Here is a 19,461-nt window from a genome sequence, read left to right as displayed (position 1 = left end):
AATGTTAAATAAAGAAAATAGATTTAGATTGGTATTTATTATATGCCTCTTCAGAATCATTTTCTTACCACACACATGCCATAGACTGTAGTTAAAGACCGCGCACATACAAAATATACCATTCAAATTCTATTTGTTCTTTGAAGATTGAGTGTGCAATTATCACCTGTAACCTGGTAGTAGAAAGTTTGAAAATAAAGTTTTTTTTAATTATCACTTACCCCCATTCAAAAGTAATTAAATCTCTGAAAGAATTTAAAGCGATTGTAAAAAAAATAATCAAAAGCTACTTTTATTTTCGCAAAATACTTAATCACAACTGTAAAGATTTTTTTTGTTTTTTTCTAGACGTTACAATTAAAGTATCATAAATATCTTTCTAACAGGCATTCAAATAAAAAGAATATTAAATATACGGATTAAAATATACGAGTGACATTAAAAAGGCCGGAATCCAGACAGCACACGAGCAGAACTTTACTGTTAAGATGATTGTCTACTTCACTGGCACCGACATTTGAAAAAACAGATTTACAAAAAATAATAATTATATAAATGATGAATCGAAATTTAAATATTCTATTGAATATAGGCAATATTTGACAATGTCGGCAATATTTTGTACTAAAAAAAAGTGAATAAATTTTCTTCACGAGTTGAGCGAATTGTAAAGGCCGCAATACAATTACCCGTAAAACAATTGTGCGTTAATAAATTTGACTACATACCCAATAAATCTTAAATATGCTATCTTTGATCATCTGTGAATAACTTACATCGCTTCTTTTTTATTTTGGAAACTGAAATTATTATGGTACCCGTAGTAATACCTGCTTTTTTTATATAAAAAATTTAAATTTACCTGCGGATTTCGTCAAGTTAATTTTTTTAATCGTCGTTGCCGGACAGATAAAATGTACCTTTTAAAAATAAATTAGATATTTGAATTAAACAAGTATTTTTCTTCAAAATAAACTTTAAATTTCCAAAATCGGATAATAAATGAAAAAGCTATATGGTATTTTGTAAAGTAGGTATCCGTTGCAAACGGGCATTTACGCTTAGCGCCGGCAGGGCCAAAAAACCCTTCTTTGTAGAGGCCGAATATAGGCTACTTCCCCAACCAAACTAGCCTCTTTTTTTCCCCAGTTTGGTCCTCAAAATTCCCCAGTCTTTTGAAAATTCCCATAGAATTTTAGAACAAAATTAAATGATGTTGTTGAATTAAGGATTTTTACTGCCTATTTATATTTTCCAGTGCTTTGCTTTAACCTATTTTTGAAGAACTTGTTAAAAGTTTGTGTTAAATTTGAGACCCCCTTTTCCAAAGTATGCCAAAATCATGCATATTTTCCCCAAGAAAAAGGCTGAGGCCCCTTCCCCAAAAATGGTGTTTTGGCCCTGGCCGGTAAATTATCGATTGATGTACCTTTATCGGGCGCACGACAAGATATTTAAGCATTTTTATAGGGTTAACTGGGAGTGTCCGATCCCTGTAATATAAATCCGTGATAAATGATCACAAATTATCACTAGATAACTGCAAAATTGGTCAATACTAATAAACTACAGAATGATATATTAATCAATCCACAAAGAATTACTAATCATTATAAATATTTACCAAAACGCAGTACTAATATAACTAAATGCAATAAAATCTTAAATTGCTAAACCAAATGGGCTAGGGTGGGTGGGCAAAAAAGACTAGAAACGTGATTTCGACTAAAAAATAAGTAACAGAATGGCGAGCAAGAGCAAAATAACCTATATATAGGTAATTAAACAACCTATCAATCACTCACCCATCAAAATGACCTTAATGTGTTAGAAAAGTGGGAGTTGGAGTAGTATATGGAATTTAACGCCTCCAAATGTCGAGTTATCCTTGTCACAAAAAGGAAACGTCCAAGCCGTCACAATATTACCTTCATGGAGTCCAGTTAGAATCAGTTACCTCAGCTAAAAACCTAGACGTGGACATATCAGAAAACCTTTCATGGGATTCCCACATAAACAGGACATCCCAGAAAGCTAACCAAACCCTAGGATTCCTAAGCAGAAATATTATGGTTAAATCTCAATCCATTAAGTCCATTGCTTACCAGACGTTAGTCAGACCCCAGCTTGTATATGGTTCGGAAGTAAGGTCTCCCCACACCAAAATATAAATTGATCAAATTGAAAATGTCTAAAGAGGAGCAGACCGATGGATCAAGCCAGATTATGGTCAGACCTCTAGGGTCACGGACATGCTTCACTCCCTTAAGCTTTGAAAACTGGAACTCAGATGTATAGATGCTTGGTTATCCCTTTTCTATAAGATTCACCATGGTCTGGTTGCTGTCCCAATTAGGGTTGGATACTGAGTCTGATAATCAGTACTTAGACCATTAACCGACCTCTGCCAACCTCGTTTCATAATTTACGGTTAAATACCGTTTCAAAAAGTACCGATATTTTGGTCGTGGTCAGAAATGTTCATAATTGAAGTCAAGGGAGATCACTACCGATTGCTCGCGGTAGCGGCGATCTTCGTATTTACAAAAACCTTAAGGAATAACATGCTGCAAAAATTCAAATACTTGTTACGGCATTTGTTAATCACTTTTTGATGTATTATTCTTAAAAACTTTTTTTTGCATGTTTTTCTTTAAACATTTCTGCAATTAGCATTTAACTATTTGAAATTTATAATAAACATGTTGTTGATGATGTCAACATCATGGTGGGTTCTAGACTGATAATTAAACAAATTAAAATAAGATTTCTATAGAAATAATGAGTACATAATGAATAATGCTGCTGAAACAACTGTAAAGTATCGAGTATCGGTATTGTTAAAATATTGTATCTTTTCATATGTTATGATATCGTATTGTATCGTTCAGTTCTTAATAACTATATCCAACCTAAATCCAGATTGAAAAATATTTGGCACCCCTCTATGGAACATCACTCCATGGCCATCCCTTATGTTATAGGTTATTCACAGCAACTTTAGACCATTAATAAATAATTCTCTTTCTTTCCTAGGACAGTATACTACTGGAACCTGTTACCACAAAACAGGCTATCCCCTGCAGTTGCCCTTCAGAGCAGTTCAGTGCAGCCATAGCTTTCATTTCATGCAGAACTCTGGTTGCCATGGCAACCAAAAGAATTTTTTTTTTATCTTCTTCTAAAAAACCAAAAGAGCTAGAGTTTAGATATTTGGCATGAAACATCTTCTAGTGAGTGTCTACCAAGTTTGTTCAAATAAAAGCCCTTGGGTCAAAATTGGCCCGCCCCAGGGGGTCATTGATTTTCCCTATATGCAAGAGCTAGAGCTAAGATACATGTATTAAGCATGAAACATGTTCTAATGGATGTCTACCAAGTTTGTTCAAATACGAGCCCTGGGGTCAAAATTGGCCCCGCCCCGGGAGACATTGATTTTCCTTAAATGTGTATAGCAAAAACTTAAAAATCTTCTTTGAAAAAACCCGAATAGCTAGAGTTTAGATATTAAGCATGAAACATTTTCTAGTAAGTGTCTAAAAAGATTGTTCAAATAAATGCCCTGGGGTCAAAACGGGCCCTGCCCCAGGTGTGTCATAGTTTTTAACTATATGTGTAAAGAAAAAACTTGAAAAAATCTTCTTTGAAAAAAGCCAACGAGCTAGACCTTAGATGTTTAGCATGAAACATCTTCTAATGGGTGTCTACCAAGTTTGTTCAAATAAAAGCCCTGGGGTTTAAACTTGCCCCGCTCCGGGGGCCTATATACAGTGAGCGACTTCAGGGTCATCATGGCCCTCTTGTTAATATTCTTTAAACCTCTTTGTAAACACCTTTTTTTAACTTTTTACGATTTTTGACCCGCAGACATGTCTACGTCCCTCTGAGGGGTTTGTCAATAACCGAAGATAGACATGCATGTTTATGTCTTGATTTGATCCAAAATTAATGTCAATCAAAACATATTAAAGAAATGTTAATAATTATCTTAAATTATTATATCAATCAAATTAGAAAATTTTGTTGCTTTATTTCTTGATATTTCATGTTATAATACTTTTTTTCTCTTCTCTTTTTAAGTTTACATGCATTGTATACATAAATTATGTTGTATTTTCTAGGACTGGAACTATGTGATGAGACGTGACATGCAGGTAAGTTTTTTATATATATATATACCAATGAATGATATGACACTATTCAGGACATTTTCACCCTATTATCAAAGGCTCCATTCCCAATCCACAATAGCCTTTAAAAAATAAAATTCCATAAAGCAACCCAAAAAATCAAACTGTTTCAGCTCTTAAGAAAAACTGAACTGTTGACTTGTTTCTTAAAAGGAGTGACAGGCTATATAGGACCATAGTAATATCTAAAAACTAAAAAGTAATTTACAGACTGGTATAAGGTAGATTTCCAACTTTTTAAAATTTCTCAAATTTCAGAGGATGTTGAATAATTTTTCCTAATGTATGCCAGGGCCTTTTCCCAAAATAGCTGGAAAAGACCCTGCTATTACTAGTTAATACAGGAAGCCAGTTTCTGAGCTTTAAAAATTACCTGACTATAATGTTAGCTTACTGAGTTTCAGTATTTAATACTGAAAGACCATTAATGAATAATACAAGTGTCATCAAAATAATAGTTGCAAATTTAAAGCATGATTTATCCATTACATAAAGTTTAAAATTTTACTTGCACATGTACCAGTATGTAGCTAATACAAATCTTGATTAAACCAAACATCTACCCAGTACCCACATTAAATGAATAGCTCATATCTTACCATTGTAGGAAATTATACCAGGGTTATATTTAGGACCATATGCTGCAGCAATGAAGTCAAAGGTAATTTTTTAATGTTTGTTATGAATTATAGTTATATTTTCCAAAAAGTTACATGGTATAATGTATTTTTTTCAAACAATAGTGGGAAAATATTACTAACGCTGGCATTTGTTCAACACACCTTCATTTTTCATTAACTACTTAGATATTTGCATGTAACTTCTCAGATGTCTTCATAATTGGAATCGCTATCCAAAACTCAGGTATGCATTCTGACTGAATAATGACCCTCTCTGAACTTGAAAAGTAATTGGCTAAAGTTACAGAAATTTGAGAGAAGACAGATAACTTGAAAACAAGAAACATGTAGGTGACTCCATTTTTTTTTACAGCTTAAAATGTTTCTGTTACCATATTCTAAGATCATGCAAAGTTTATATAGATTCATTTGTGTAGTTATCTTTCTTCTATATACATGTATTTATATGTAACCCTTGCATACGCCTTTAGATTATTTAGTTTCATCAGAATAATGCAAGGTTTAGTTATATAGGAGTATAATAATAATTATCATTATAGTAAGACTAAGTATATGTTATATTTTTTTTGCTATCAGAAGAGCTTTTAAATTATAAATACATGTTTATTGTTGATTTTTACTTTTCAGAAAATGAGTTTACAGGACCATAATATCACTCACATAGTGTGTATACGACAGGCTATAGAGGCTAACTTTATCAGACCAAATTTTCCTGATTTATTCATAGGTATATTGATGATATATATACAAATGTATAAGTAGATAAAATGCATAATGGGTAATTATAATACTATGACCCAAAGTTTCAATACCACAACTGGTTATATTTTCACTTTTAAGACAATATTTATGCCAAACAAACTTTTCAAAGAAAAAGTCAAAGAGCTATTGTCAATGACCCCCCCTTTAATTTAAGCCAATTGAAAAAAAGAAATGGAAGAAAAATTTAAAAATAAATTAAAGTTTAGGTTTAAATGGCCCCATTAATTCTTTTAATAAAAAAACAATTTTTAAAAAGTTTATATTTTGGTTTTTTTCCCTTGGGAAAAGTTTCTTGGCCACACGAAATTTTTCCAGGTCAAATTTAAAGGGTAAAAGGGAAAAAACAAAAAAATACAACTTTTTCTTAAAAAGCAATGAAAAATTGAATTTTTAAAAAAATTCTTCAAAATAAGAAAAAATTTTGATTGTTAACCCTGCCCACCCCATTCTCAGGTTAGGGTTTCTGGGCGACTGAAAACCTTGAAATTAATTAAAATATAAAATTTTGGCCCTTTAAAAAGGTTTGGAAACTTTAAACCCTTTTGTTGATGCCCCTTTTTAAAGTTGATGGGGCCCCAAAAGACCCCCAAATTAAAAGTAAAAGTCATATTGTACAGCTAATATGTTTTTTAAAAATTTTTATTTTCAGTTTATTTTGGGGGTTAAAAAAATTTGGGGAGATTTATCAACAAAAATTAATAAAAGAAAATACCAAAAAGGTAAAAAACTTCCAAAAATTTCCCCCTCCCCAAATCAAAAAATATAGGGAATGTTTTAAAAGATAAAATCAATATAAATTATGTTTGTATTTAAATTTACTTTGTTTTTGTTTTAGCGAATTTTTTGGGCTTACTTTTTAGCCCCTAGATAAAAAGAAATATGGAGAGCGGGTTCCCTCTAATTAATTTTTTATGGTATTTTTTTAAAAGGGATTTTTTTTGGGAAAAAACCAAAACCGGGGCCATCTGGATTTCGGGTCAGACATCTGGATAATAAAATAAATGTGTTTGATTTTGAAAAAAGGGAAAGGCACATGTTTTAAAAAAAAAAATTAAACCTCCGGGCCCTTTTTTTTTCAAATGGAGTTTATTGAACCGGGAGTTAAAGAAAAAGCATTTTTTTTGGGTTTTTAAATTAAAATTAAAAATGGGCCGTTGTGTTTTGGGAACCTACTTTTTTTTCTAAAATTTTAATCAGGAATAAGTGAAAAACGTTACAGTTGAAAAAAATTTCAACTGACAGCAAAAACCTAGATAAACCAGCATTTTGGCCATTTGAAATTTTTATTGGTAAATGACATAAAGTCAATGCCAATATGTATAACTATGACCATGTGTAAAGAAAAACAAGTATTTCAGCTCATTTCTTCTAATATAATAACTATTGCTCTTGTCTATAAAGTAAGAGTTTATAATTATAATGTAATTAATTTATACATGTATATATAATAACAGATGCGAGATTTTATTGATGGTTGCTATGAATGTGGAGGTAAAGTGTTAGTCCATGGTAACGCTGGTATATCTAGAAGGTTAGTTTATCTCTTATACATTATGTGGCTTACATGATATGTCAAACACAAAATGTCTTACATGATATGTCTTATATGATAAGTCCTACACAAAGTGTTTTTACTGATATATAATGCTTTTTACAAAATTGTTCAATACATGATAATGTTTAACTTCACATAAGAATTAAACTCATAGGACACATTTCCCCACAAAAATTTCTGTAAAATTAAAAATTTCAAATTTAAGAGTTAACATAAAAAGAAAATGTCATACAAAGATATAATTTTTCACTGTTTTCACGATATATGTTAAAATTAAATTTAATATGAAATGGGGTTTTTACAGTATGTTTTTAAAAAAAAGATATGTTTTTAAAAAAAAAACTATATATACCTTTCAAAATTAAATCTTACTTAATTGTCTTTTAAATAATATGTCTTAAATTTTTTGTTAATATGTTAGCTTTTTGGCTTACACAATTAAATTTTCATAAGTGTTTTCATAATCGACATACGATATTTTTAATTTTCTAAAAAAAGACCTTTTTAAAATCAAAAAAAATTAAAATAATGTTTAAAGGTTTTGTTTTTTTTAGAAAAATTTTTGCCCCGTCAAGACAAAAAACAACATAGTGTGGTTTTTCGGAAAAAAAAGGGAAGGGTCCCGAAAACCACCTGCCCCTTTCCAAACCTCTTACAAAAATAGAGGTGCGCGGGTTTTAAAACCCGGTTAAAAAACCGGTTTAAACCCCGGGGCCCCAAACCATTTGGGTTGTACGTACCCCGGTTTTAAAACCTGGAAAAAAAAAAACCGGTACTTTTAAGGGGCTAAAAAGGCAAATTTTAAAGGGAAAATTTAAAAAGTGCACCAAAAAAAAAAAGAAAAATTTCTTTAAAAACTAAAAAGATCAAATGTAAAAAATGTGCCCAGGGGTTTTAAACTAAAAAAGGGTTTTTTTTTTTAAAGAAATTTACGTTAAGGGAGCTAAAATAAAGATTTTTTAAAAATAAAATTATCCAAAAAGGGAAAAAAAAACAAAAATCCAAACCGCGTGATTTGGACCTCAAAAAGAAAATTTTTGCGGGAAAAATATGTCTGCGCCGGGGCTTAAAAAAAAAGGCGTAAATTGTTTAAAAATTGCCCCCGGGGTCGCCTTGAATCTTTTTTCTGGGGGTCACCCCCTTTTTATCCGTGGGCTGTATAATTTAAAATTTAGTTTTTACACCAAAAATATTTTTGTTCGTAATAAAAATAAGTCAAAAACATAAAAAGTTTAAAGCGAAGTTTAAAGGAAAACAAGGTATAAAAAAAATTTTAAAATTTTTTTTTATAAAAAATTTTTTTTAAAAAATTTTCGGGACGAGGGAAATTTTAAAAAAATTGCCCGATCGGTCAAAAAAACGAAAAACAGTGGGGAATTTAAGTGCGGCCCCGTCTTAAGTTCCATGGAAACAACATGGGGGCGTTTTATGCTTGTTTTAAAAAAAGGGGGAAAGCAAAAGTCCCCATGTTTTTTTGGGGGGGGGATTTTTTCTTTTAAAAAAATTTAAAAATGATGGGGTTATTGGGAAGAAAAAAACGTTGCCAATTTTGCCCCTTAGTACGGTCAAGTTAAGTGCAAAACCGGGGGGGAACATCCCAAAAATGACTTGCTCACATTTTGTCGAATTTATTCCAAAAAGCCAACAACAACAAAAAAAAGTTGTGTTCGCAATTTTCTGGGAAAAAACTAATGTTGTAAAAAACAGCTTTTTTGAAAACAGTTTAATAAGGGCAAGGGGAAAACATTTAGTGCCCTTTACCCCCATCAGCTTCTTGGGCCCTTTAACAGGGAGACAAATAACACACCATGTTTAGTAAAAAAAATCTATATAGACCCGGGGCTCTTTCCCAAAAAAAAATTTAAAACACTGAAAAAAAATTTCAAAATTTTTTGTTTAAAAAATTTTTCGCCCTATAGGGAAAAATTGAGGGGGAAAAAATTTAAAAAGGGCCTTGTTTTAAAGGGGTTGGACCCCAGGTATTAGGTTCGGACCGTTAGGAAACAAAGTTTTCAGGCGGTTATCATATATCCGAAATTGTACAAATGATGTTATAACATGGTAGTCACATCCAGTTACAGTCTTTCATCAAGCAAGGTGCTTAACATATTTCAAATCAATTTTCATCCACAATCAAGTTAATCATGCCATATTTAGAATTGAAATAATAGAAATTACTATGAAATATAAAGTTGAAAATTAATATGTGTATAAAAAATGTTTCACTTAATCTAAGAATTTGAATATTTCCAAGCCTGAATAATATACCGTCTGGTGGGTTAAACAGATAAAAAAAAAATTAATAAAAAACTTGTGAATAGTTGCAAAGCTTAACTTAAACTAACTATAAATAAAATACAAGTTAATTCATTAATAATCTAACCTAATCAAAATGTCATTCAAAAACTACAATAAAGAAATATTTTAAAATTTGCAAAACAGAAGGTAAAATAAATGTAAAAAAATTATTACAGGTTGCTTTGACAAGTGACGGCTGGACATCAAGGTCTACCGAGTCGTATATTACAATAACAGCAACATTTATTGATGTCAACTGGGAGTTGGTAAATTTAGTTCTCCAAACACGACCATTACCCGAGAGTCATACAGGTAATTTAATAAAATAAATATAGAATATGATTTAATTTAAAATAATTAACTAAGATTAATTATTTTTTCTTAATGTTTGCAAAAGTTTAATTTACAATCAATAATAGATATTTAAATTTAATGGCATTAGTAAAATTTCACAAATAAACAAACCCTGGACTTATCACGATCTTTTTCTAGTAAATAACTTGATTATAAAAATAAATAAACCATTATTGTAAGTATTTATCACAGATATTTTCATTGCGAAATTGCAGGGTCATTTACAATTCAAATTCACAAATACCTCTCTATCACAGATTTTTCAGTAAAATATGTATTAAAAAAAAAAAGTAAGTTTAATTTTATTTTTAAAAAAAATATTTTTGGAAATTTGCGAAAAAATATCTCTATCTTATATCACAATCATTGTAATTTAAAATTTTTTTGTATTTTTTTTTAGGGGACCACATAGCAGATTTATTCAGGGGGCCGTACCCTGAAGGGAAAAATACCAGTCATGGGAGGGAAATAAAATTGTGTCAATAATCCCGCAAATATGTTTAAAGCAGGAAAAAATAATAGTGAAACTGTTCACATTGGTTGTTTGCGCACACTATATCTTGCTGTTCGGTCTCTAAAAGTGAAAAGTGTTTAAACATTTGCTTGCTCAAATCGAATATGAAAATTTTTTAATTCGTAGTGCTGAGCACTGCAGTTCTAAAAATCAAAGGGCTGAATTGTTAGGGTTACCAAATTAAAAACTGAAAATAGAGTTTGCACAAGAGGGAAATTCTGCGTTTTGATATGATAACTAGTTTTTTTGGGAAGCTCCAAAGGGCAATAGTAGCAATGTTACAAAAAAAGTGGGGGCACATAAAAGAAGGGCGGGCCCCAGCATGATAACGAAAAATTTATTTTTGCGCAGGATGTGTCTAGAAATTAAAATGAAAAAATTAGAAAGGGGGATTTTTACAGTTTCGTTATATCCTTCATTACAGTTAAAATCAGATTTTTTTTAAAGGGGGGGATTATACTATTGTAAAATAAAGAATACAGGGAGATTATTAAAAAAGAATTCCGAAAAGAGTGATTTTAAATGATCTGAAATTTGATAAAAGGAAAAAAAACGTTACCTTATTTGTCAGTTGAAAAAAGGGTTTCTGTGTATTCTAATTTTACAAAAGAAGCCATCCACATCTCTACAGTAGCTCCCGGTATCAAGGTAAAGACAGAGAATGTGTCCCCTGTCATGAGTTACAGAGAAGCGGCAGCAGCAGCAGAACCACCATTACCTAGTCTGCCTTGTTTAGAGGGTTCACCTGACACTTTGATCTGTACATCAGAACATGAGAAAACTGACAGTACAGTAACTACAGTCTCTACTCCAGTGAAGTCAGGTTTAAACGAAATCCTTGGTGATGTTTTTGTTACACATATTGAACCAGCCAAGTCTGTGCAAGATTTGGCGGAAATGGAAGTTAATCAGTATAAAGTTGAAGCACCAATTAGTCTTGGGGAAAATCCATTACAGTGGTGGAAGCAACGGGAAATAAGGTATCCCATATTATCAAAATTAGCTAAATGCTTGTTATGTATACCTGCCACAAGTGTTCCCTCGGAAAGGGTTTTTTCAACAGCAGGTGATATCGTTACTGCTCAAAGAGCTAACTTGAAGGCCAAACATGTGGATCAGTTGATATTTCTAAAGAAAAACTGGACTTGAATTAAAACAGTTATAAAATGTTAATGTTAGAGCATATGATATTGAACATTTAAGTGACCAGTTTTTCTGTTTTACTGTTTTGTTAATGTTGGAGCATATTGAACATTTAAGTGACCAGTTTTTCTGTTTTACTGTTTTGTTTACAACTAAGTGTTGGAAATGGATTTCAAAACTTGGAACTATGTAATTAAGTAAAAGTGTTGCAGTCTAACTGATAATCCCCTTCATAGCTACCCCTTCATTTACAAAATTTATGTATTAGTTGCTATGTGATGGACAATTTTGGACATGTTAAAAATATGTGACAACTATGTGATTGACAGAGAGAATTGGGTATTGAAACCCTCTTTATTATAAAGTACATTTGTGACAATTTTGTGCAAGTGATGGGTTGTTTTCATTTAATACTAGTCAATGAATTGTTGTTGTTTACTTTCATAAAACTGTTTCTAGTCATAAAATAAACCTTTATTAAAGTAATATAAATAGTTTATATAATTAAAGTTTTATTAAGTTCCAGTATTGTTACTTTTATGTTTATTGATGATGGCTTGTAAAGTATAAAGCATTGTTAGATTTTCAACATAGATATTTGGTGGTATACCGTGGTTTAAACCGTGGTTTTCAGTAAAAAACCATGGTATACCGCGGTATTTTTTTCTAGGCGGTACCCAACTCTAATTACAAGTAGAGAAACTGACAGCTTACAGCATGAATCCTGATCAGATTGTGCAGATGCGTAGGCTGGTCTGGATCCATGCTGGTCGCAAACGCACTATGTTGTTTTTGTCGTGACGTGGCTCATTTAATTATGAATGAAGTTTCAAGTTTAGTTAAATTTTGTATAATATAGCAAAGTTGGTTTATTCCAGTGCTGCACTTGTTATAGGATATATCATGGAGAAATATGGACTGACATACAAGTGAGTGATATATTTTATATTTTTCACTTATGTCTTACCCTCCTTTATTTGTATAATCAACCATGCCAAGATTATCTGGACTTTGATTATGGGATGTTCTATGATATAAATGTTCCAAATAAAGAAGTCAAGAGTACAGAGTCTGGTAGGATTGTACAATGTATTGATGGAAGAGGCATATTCTCTATTACTACTGTCATGTAGTTAATCCTTTGCCAGCTTTTTATATTATGTGTAATTGATTTGCTCTGCTTTGAATAAATTTATTTGTTTATGAGGCATAATGTACCTTTAAACTTCAAACGAACTGTTGGAACTCAAAGCAGGTTTGATTACACAGAGTCAGGATGCTAAGAGCTATGAGGTATGTGATTCATCATAAAAGAGTCCTTAATGTTCTTCAGTAACAGGATAGGTTTCTGGTTTTTGTTTTAACCTTCTGCTACAGTTTGTTACGAGTTAGGTCATATTCTTATAAAGGTATAGATGTGAGTATAAAAAAAATAAATAATAAAGAAAAATTTCATGAACTTGTGATATTATTTCAGGAATGCCTATGTGTATGTACAACAGAGAAGATTTTGTATCAACCCTAATGAAGGTTTCTCACAACAGCTGATGGTACACTTGTTTCTTTAATCTTTGTATTAAAACTCAGACATTTCAAGTAAGCTAAAGAATTTATAAACTTTCTATGTAAAGTTATGATATTTCAAAAACTGTCACATTCTGTCTATGTAACTTGACATGTTTAATATTAAGCTAGCAGTAGTCATTGTCGGTCAGAAGCTTTACATATCTTATGTGAGTTTATCGGTATCATAATGAATAAATATTGACTTGAATTATAGATATATCATGTATATGCTTAACATTAAATGCTCTATGAAAATTTTTGGACAAGATGGAATGAGTTTGATGATTAATGAAAAAAATAATAATGGGAAAACAAATGGTTCCAAATGTCAGTAGTTGTATAATGAAGTCAAACTTTACAATAATTAATGCTTACAACATATTAAGGTATTTGCAGCAGTAAATAAACATATCTTTGAAGAGAATGGTGATTCTGCTTTGTGTTCCTCTTTGTATTGTCTATATTCATAAAGTTATAAAGATATTTGACAGATTAAATGGCTGTATATAAATGGTTATTTGTATATATATTGCAAAAAAACATTTATATATACCATTTATATATGGCTATTAACTTGCCAGGAATCTTTATAACGAATTTATAATGAAGCAAATTTTTTAGAGGAAAATTATGTGATTTCTTCATAAATTGACAGCAGCAATGTTTATAATACTATAGAAATGTCACCATTTTCTAATGAAAGGAGACATTACAAACATGCAGTATTATAAAAGAATTGTGTTTTATATTCTATCAGGAGTATGAACCAATATATAGAGCAAGACAGTGTGTAGAATTTACAGATAATACATCTACAGGTATTTATTATATAGAGGATATTGGAAGCTGACTTATGTGGTTCTAATGTGTTTCTAGCTTTGATTATAAACAATACACTAGATATATTGAAGATCTTTTTTGGGAGTATTCATATAGACATATAGGCAGAATTAAAACTGTTCAATATAAATTTAAACTTGGCATGTTGTTACAATATGATAACAAACATTTTAAGCAATAAATTGAATTTGATGTCACTGATCTTATTTTTAAGATTGTATTCTAATAGTAGTGATATTCTTAATCACTAAAGAAATGTTATAATATAATAAAATTTAAGTTGACTTGAAGTTTTAAGGTTTTTATTGTAGTTTTTCTGATCTTTTCCTTATATTATACAGATTTACATTTTGCAGTTATGATTTTCATGCAATTTATATTTCAGGTTCTTTAAAGAGAAAATACCAAGTAGACTCAGATGAAACTTTACATTCAGAATCATCATCAATGATTACCTGAATAATGTAAACTTACCCGTTATCTCCCTGTGATATATTATAGTATTACTACCTGAAGTCATTCAGTTTATGTTACCTCCATGTTCTAACTTGTTTATACAGATGTACAAGGAGCTTATAATAGAGAAAAGTTAGATACTGGTGAAAGATAAAATAGAGAATTATTTTGAAACAAGAGATTAAAATATCAATATAACAGACTGTGTTAAATTATGATTAGTTTTGTTATACCGGTGATGAGATATTGAGATATGTTGAGATCGATTGTTACATAGAATGAGATATATACAATTGAGATTATATATACAGTCTAACTTGTCCATGCCACCACGTGTATTAAGCAACTTTTGTCTTATGCTTTTTATCATGCTTTGTCTGAAGAGACCGTTTCATTTAGCGACCGTTTTGGCTGTTTGCCTTGCGCGGTCGCTTAATACAAGTTTGACTGTATAAGATAATATAACTGCTGATCATATTGTTAAAAACAGGGACATTTGGCATATTATGGATGTTAGAAGAACTTTAATTACTATATGCTTTGCTTGTGTATTATATCATAAAGATTACCAGTGATACTCTCTAGGTGTCATATGAAAGGTAAAAAATTATCGGTAACTAGGGTCTTTAAAAATAGAATGGTCTGGAGTCGAACCAGTTTTACGAAAAAAGATGTCTCGGTTGAGTCATGTGATAAGGTTATCTACCGACCATGATCTGTCATAATACATCACCATTTAAAAATCAAATCGGTAGATAATGTTTTGTTAAATTGTATTTAATTTTCGTCCTTTTCTTGATCACTTACGTGATTTGTGTATAGCAAACTATACTGAGTTACAAGACATTTAGAATTGTAGTGAGAAGGGTTTACATAGCATGTTTCCAGACCATTCTGTTTGAAAGACCCTGAACAAATTGATAATTTTGAGAACGCTGTGATTTAAACTAATGGCAAATTTAGCTGGAATTTTCAACCAATGAAATTGAGTTAGTTGAGATATGAAAACACTTGTCAAATTATAGTTTTTTTATTTATTTGGGTTGTCAGACCAAACAAATAATGGTAGCGAAATTTCAGACTCTAATGCTGTTAATTGCAAATGCCGAAAGTAGTCCGCTTTTTTGAAGCGGTTACTTCCCTTTATATGTAACACTAAGGCCGAAAAATTCAGGGGAGATCACTGATTATATTAGCTGATTAAAAATGTTTATTTAATCAACCACTTGTTTACAAGTGTACTCACTGCAAATTATGTTAGACCCAAGTTAAGTAGTCCTGGTTCATCTGGTTTTGATCCTATTAAACTGCAGAATTTTATGTAACCAAACTTAATTCACTGATTATAAATCAAAACTGATACAAATTCAATCAATGTGTGAATCATTTTCTTGTTAAAATAAGTAGTGACTATCATCATGTTATGTGGATTTCTTTCATAATTTTTTACACTCGTGTGAAAAGTCAAATGTTGATAAAAATAACAAATACACATAAGAATAGATATAAGGAAACCACACTGGTCAACATTTATTGAAGGGTTATTGTCAAATATATGTATTAAGGTGTGACATGATTGTCAAATATTAAGGTATCATGTGATAGTTAAATTTTAGGTATGACATGATTGTTAAGTTTTAGGTATGACATGATTGTCAACTATTTAGGTATGACATGATTGTCAAATATTTAGGTATGACATGATTGTCAAATATTTAGGTATGACATGATTGTTAAATATTTAGGTATGACATGATTGTCAAATATTTAGGTATGACATGATTGTCAAATATTTAGGTATGACATGATTGTCAAATATTTAGGTATGACATGATTGTCAAATATTTAGGTATGACATGATTGTCAAATATTTAGGTATGACATGATTGTCAAATTTTAGGTATGACATGATTGTCAAATTTTAGGTATGACATGATTGTCAAATATTTAGGTATGACATGATTGTCAAATATTTAGGTATAACATTATTGTCAAATTTTAGGTATGTTATAATGAACGCTGCTAATGTTGTGACTGTCTCGTGACTATGGCATTGAGAGTACTGTTGCACTGAGCCAAAATATATATAAAAGCAAATGTATATTTCCTATGGTTTGTAGTTCACCATTAAGGCTTTTATTGTTTGACATAGTTTATTGTTATTGTGACTTTACAGCTACAACTTATTAAAACATTCATTTTGAAGCTGAAGTCTGAATTTTTCATCATGGTTAATTTTTGTGAAATGAATTAGCTTTGGAATGTGTCAAAATCTGTTGTTGATAGTGTAAATATTTGCTTTGTTTGTCAGTTTTGTCATTGTTACGCCAGATGTCTTAAACTATGCAACATGAAATTATAAATGTAAGATTATTTTATATTATTGACTTAACTGTCTTCACATTAAAATTATTTAATTTTGCATTCTGAACTTTGTTGTATTTTTCACTCCCGAAATGTGCAATATTATGTTATACATTGGTAATAAAATTGCATCATTGATACCCTGCCGTTTCATTTTAAATAACTAATGAAAAGGTTGTCTATTGATACCTTAAACAGATGACTTTTGTAAGGGCTTTTTTATCGTTGAATATTTTCAGATATCAATTCACGGTTTAAGTACTGACTGCTTTAATGCATCTCAAAATTACTGTTTTCTTGGTGGCATAACCTGAAATCACGTTTATTAAAGCCTTGAATATTATAAATTGTTGACATCCCTATTGCGTTTTTAGCTCGACTATTCGAAGAATATGAGAGCTATTGTAGTCGCCCCGGCGTCGGCCGTCCGCGTCTGCGTTGGTTAAAGTTTTTTGTAAAGTCATCAATATCTCAATTATTGCTTGAGATATTCAATTGAAACTTACAATACTTATTTATAGAAACAAGGTACATCAGATTGACAAGTTGGATAACTCTACCTACAATATTGACAGAATTATGCCCCTTTTTAACTTAGAAATTTTGGTTAAAGTTTTTTGTAAAGTCAAATATCTCAATTATTGTTTGAGATATTCAATTGAAACTTACAATACTTATTTATAGTAACAAGGTACATCAGATTGACAAGTTGGATAACTCTACCTACAATATTGACAGAATTATGCCCCATTTTAACTTAGAAATTTTGGTTAAAGTTTTTTGTAAAGTCAAATATCTCAATTATTGCTTGAGATATTCAATTGAAACTTACAATACTTATTTATAGTAACAAGGTACATCAGATTGACAAGTTTGATAACACTGCCTACAATATTGACAGAATTATGCCCCTTTTAACTTAGAAATTTTGGTTAAAGTTTTTTGTAAAGTCAAATATCTCAATTATTGCTTGAGATATTCAATTGAAACTTACAATACTTATTTATAGAAACAAGGTACATCAGATTGACAAGTTGGATAACTCTACCTACAATATTGACAGAATTATGCCCCTTTTTAACTTAGAAATTTTGGTTTAAGTTTTTTGTAAAGTCAAATATCTCAATTATTGTTTGAGATATTCAATTGAAACTTACAATACTTATTTATAGTAACAAGGTACATCAGATTGACAAGTTGGATAACTCTACCTACAATATTGACAGAATTATGCCCCATTTTAACTTAGAAATTTTGGTTAAAGTTTTTTGTAAAGTCAAATATCTCAATTATTGCTTGAGATATTCAATTGAAACTTACAATACTTATTTATAGTAACAAGGTACATCAGATTGACAAGTTTGATAACACTGCCTACAATATTGACAGAATTATGCCCCTTTTAACTTAGAAATTTTGGTTAAAGTTTTTTGTAAAGTCAAATATCTCAATTATTGCTTGAGATATTCAATAGAAACTTACAATACTTATTTATAGTAACAAGGTACATCAGATTGACAAGTTTGATAACACTGCCTACAATATTGACAGAATTATGCCCCTTTGAAACTTAGAAATTTTGGTTAAAAAGTTTTTTTGTAAAGTCAAATATCTCAATTATTGCTTGAGATATTCAATTGAAATTTACAATACTTTTTTATAGTAACAATGTACATCATTTTGCAAAATTGCATAACTCTGTCTGCAATATTTGCAGAATTATTTGCCCCTTTGAAACTTAGAAATTTTGGTTAAAGGTTAAAGGTCTTCAAAGATATTTACTTGATACTTTACACATGCACTTAGGGTCATAATTTGAGGGTCATAATTGTATGTCACTGACCAATTTCCATAACTCTATCTTGCATTAAGGCTGATTCATATCCCCTTTTCTACTTTAAAAAGTCTCTTGGTTAATGTTTACATGTAAGTTTTACATATCTCAATAACTATTAAAGATATTTATTTTAAACTTCACATATGCAATTAATGTCAGAATTGTAGGTCACTGACAAAGATCCATAATTCTATCTTGCATTTAGGCTGATTTTTCTTCCCTTTTTCAACTTAGAAATTCATGGTAAAGTTTTGCTTGTAAGCTGTTATCTCCATAACTACTGAAGGGTTTGTGCCTTTTTTGGGACAATTTTATGCATCCATAATAATAAAGCAGTGATTTACTTGAGAAAACATCTTAATACCTTTTCTGTCAATTTTATGTATTCATAGGTAATTAGTATTATTATACTCAATAAAACACCCTTGTGACATTACCTTCCAAATAGTCAAGCCAATACTGTATAATTAGACTCTCTCTAAGGGCTATAACATGAATTTATAAAAAAAAATAGCCCTTTTGTGAACTGAGAAAATTTAACATTATCAAGGCTCTTTAACTATCAAGCACTTAGAATAGTCGAGCGTGCTGTCCTACTGACAGCTCTTGTTAATTGTGCAGAATGCGCATGCGCGAAAAGCTAGATTAAACATATCTGTCATATGTTGCGGTTCGGACCGGAATATCCGTACTGAGGTGACCCGCCCATTGGGCGGTAACGAGGCTTGCCGAGTTACCGCCCATGGACGGGTTACCGAGGGACGGATATTCCGATCCGAACCGCAAACATGTCAGATATTTTTTCTTGCATATTCTACAATATTCCATAATATTTTAAATTATTTATCTTTATTTTCAATGGATATTTATATCATTATAGCGGTAACTATTTTCTTACAACAGCGTATGAAATTGCAACTTCATTCATAACGGTAAAATGA

General features: G+C 30.7%; 1 protein-coding gene across 1 annotated transcript; it reads left to right on the top strand.

Annotated features, from left to right (window-relative positions):
• The first annotated feature begins 3,980 nt into the window (after window positions 1-3,980).
• Window positions 3,981-16,743, top strand: LOC132741498 (serine/threonine/tyrosine-interacting protein B-like). Its single transcript, XM_060729685.1, has 9 exons — window positions 3,981-4,154; window positions 4,798-4,851; window positions 5,459-5,558; window positions 6,523-6,569; window positions 7,048-7,124; window positions 12,336-12,386; window positions 12,935-13,007; window positions 13,781-13,841; window positions 14,249-16,743. Exons 1-9 carry the CDS (start codon window positions 4,137-4,139, stop codon window positions 14,320-14,322), a joined length of 555 nt encoding a protein of 184 aa, XP_060585668.1. The 5' UTR covers window positions 3,981-4,136; the 3' UTR covers window positions 14,323-16,743.
• The last annotated feature ends 2,718 nt before the right edge of the window (window positions 16,744-19,461 follow it).

This window comes from Ruditapes philippinarum, unplaced genomic scaffold (genome assembly GCF_026571515.1).
Source record: "Ruditapes philippinarum isolate M1 unplaced genomic scaffold, ASM2657151v2 ctg1607_1_1_1_1, whole genome shotgun sequence".
In the NCBI taxonomy this organism is placed as follows: domain Eukaryota; kingdom Metazoa; phylum Mollusca; class Bivalvia; order Venerida; family Veneridae; genus Ruditapes; species Ruditapes philippinarum.
This window is presented reverse-complemented; position numbering and strand designations above follow the sequence as displayed.

Excerpts from the sequence above, each read along its gene's own strand:
- LOC132741498 (XM_060729685.1), top strand. Across the intron at positions 4,852-5,458 it reads CTGCAGCAATGAAGTCAAAG|AAAATGAGTTTACAGGACCA; the intron begins GTAATTTTTTAA and ends TTTACTTTTCAG. Across the intron at positions 6,570-7,047 it reads CGGGGCCATCTGGATTTCGG|ATGCGAGATTTTATTGATGG; the intron begins GTCAGACATCTG and ends ATATAATAACAG.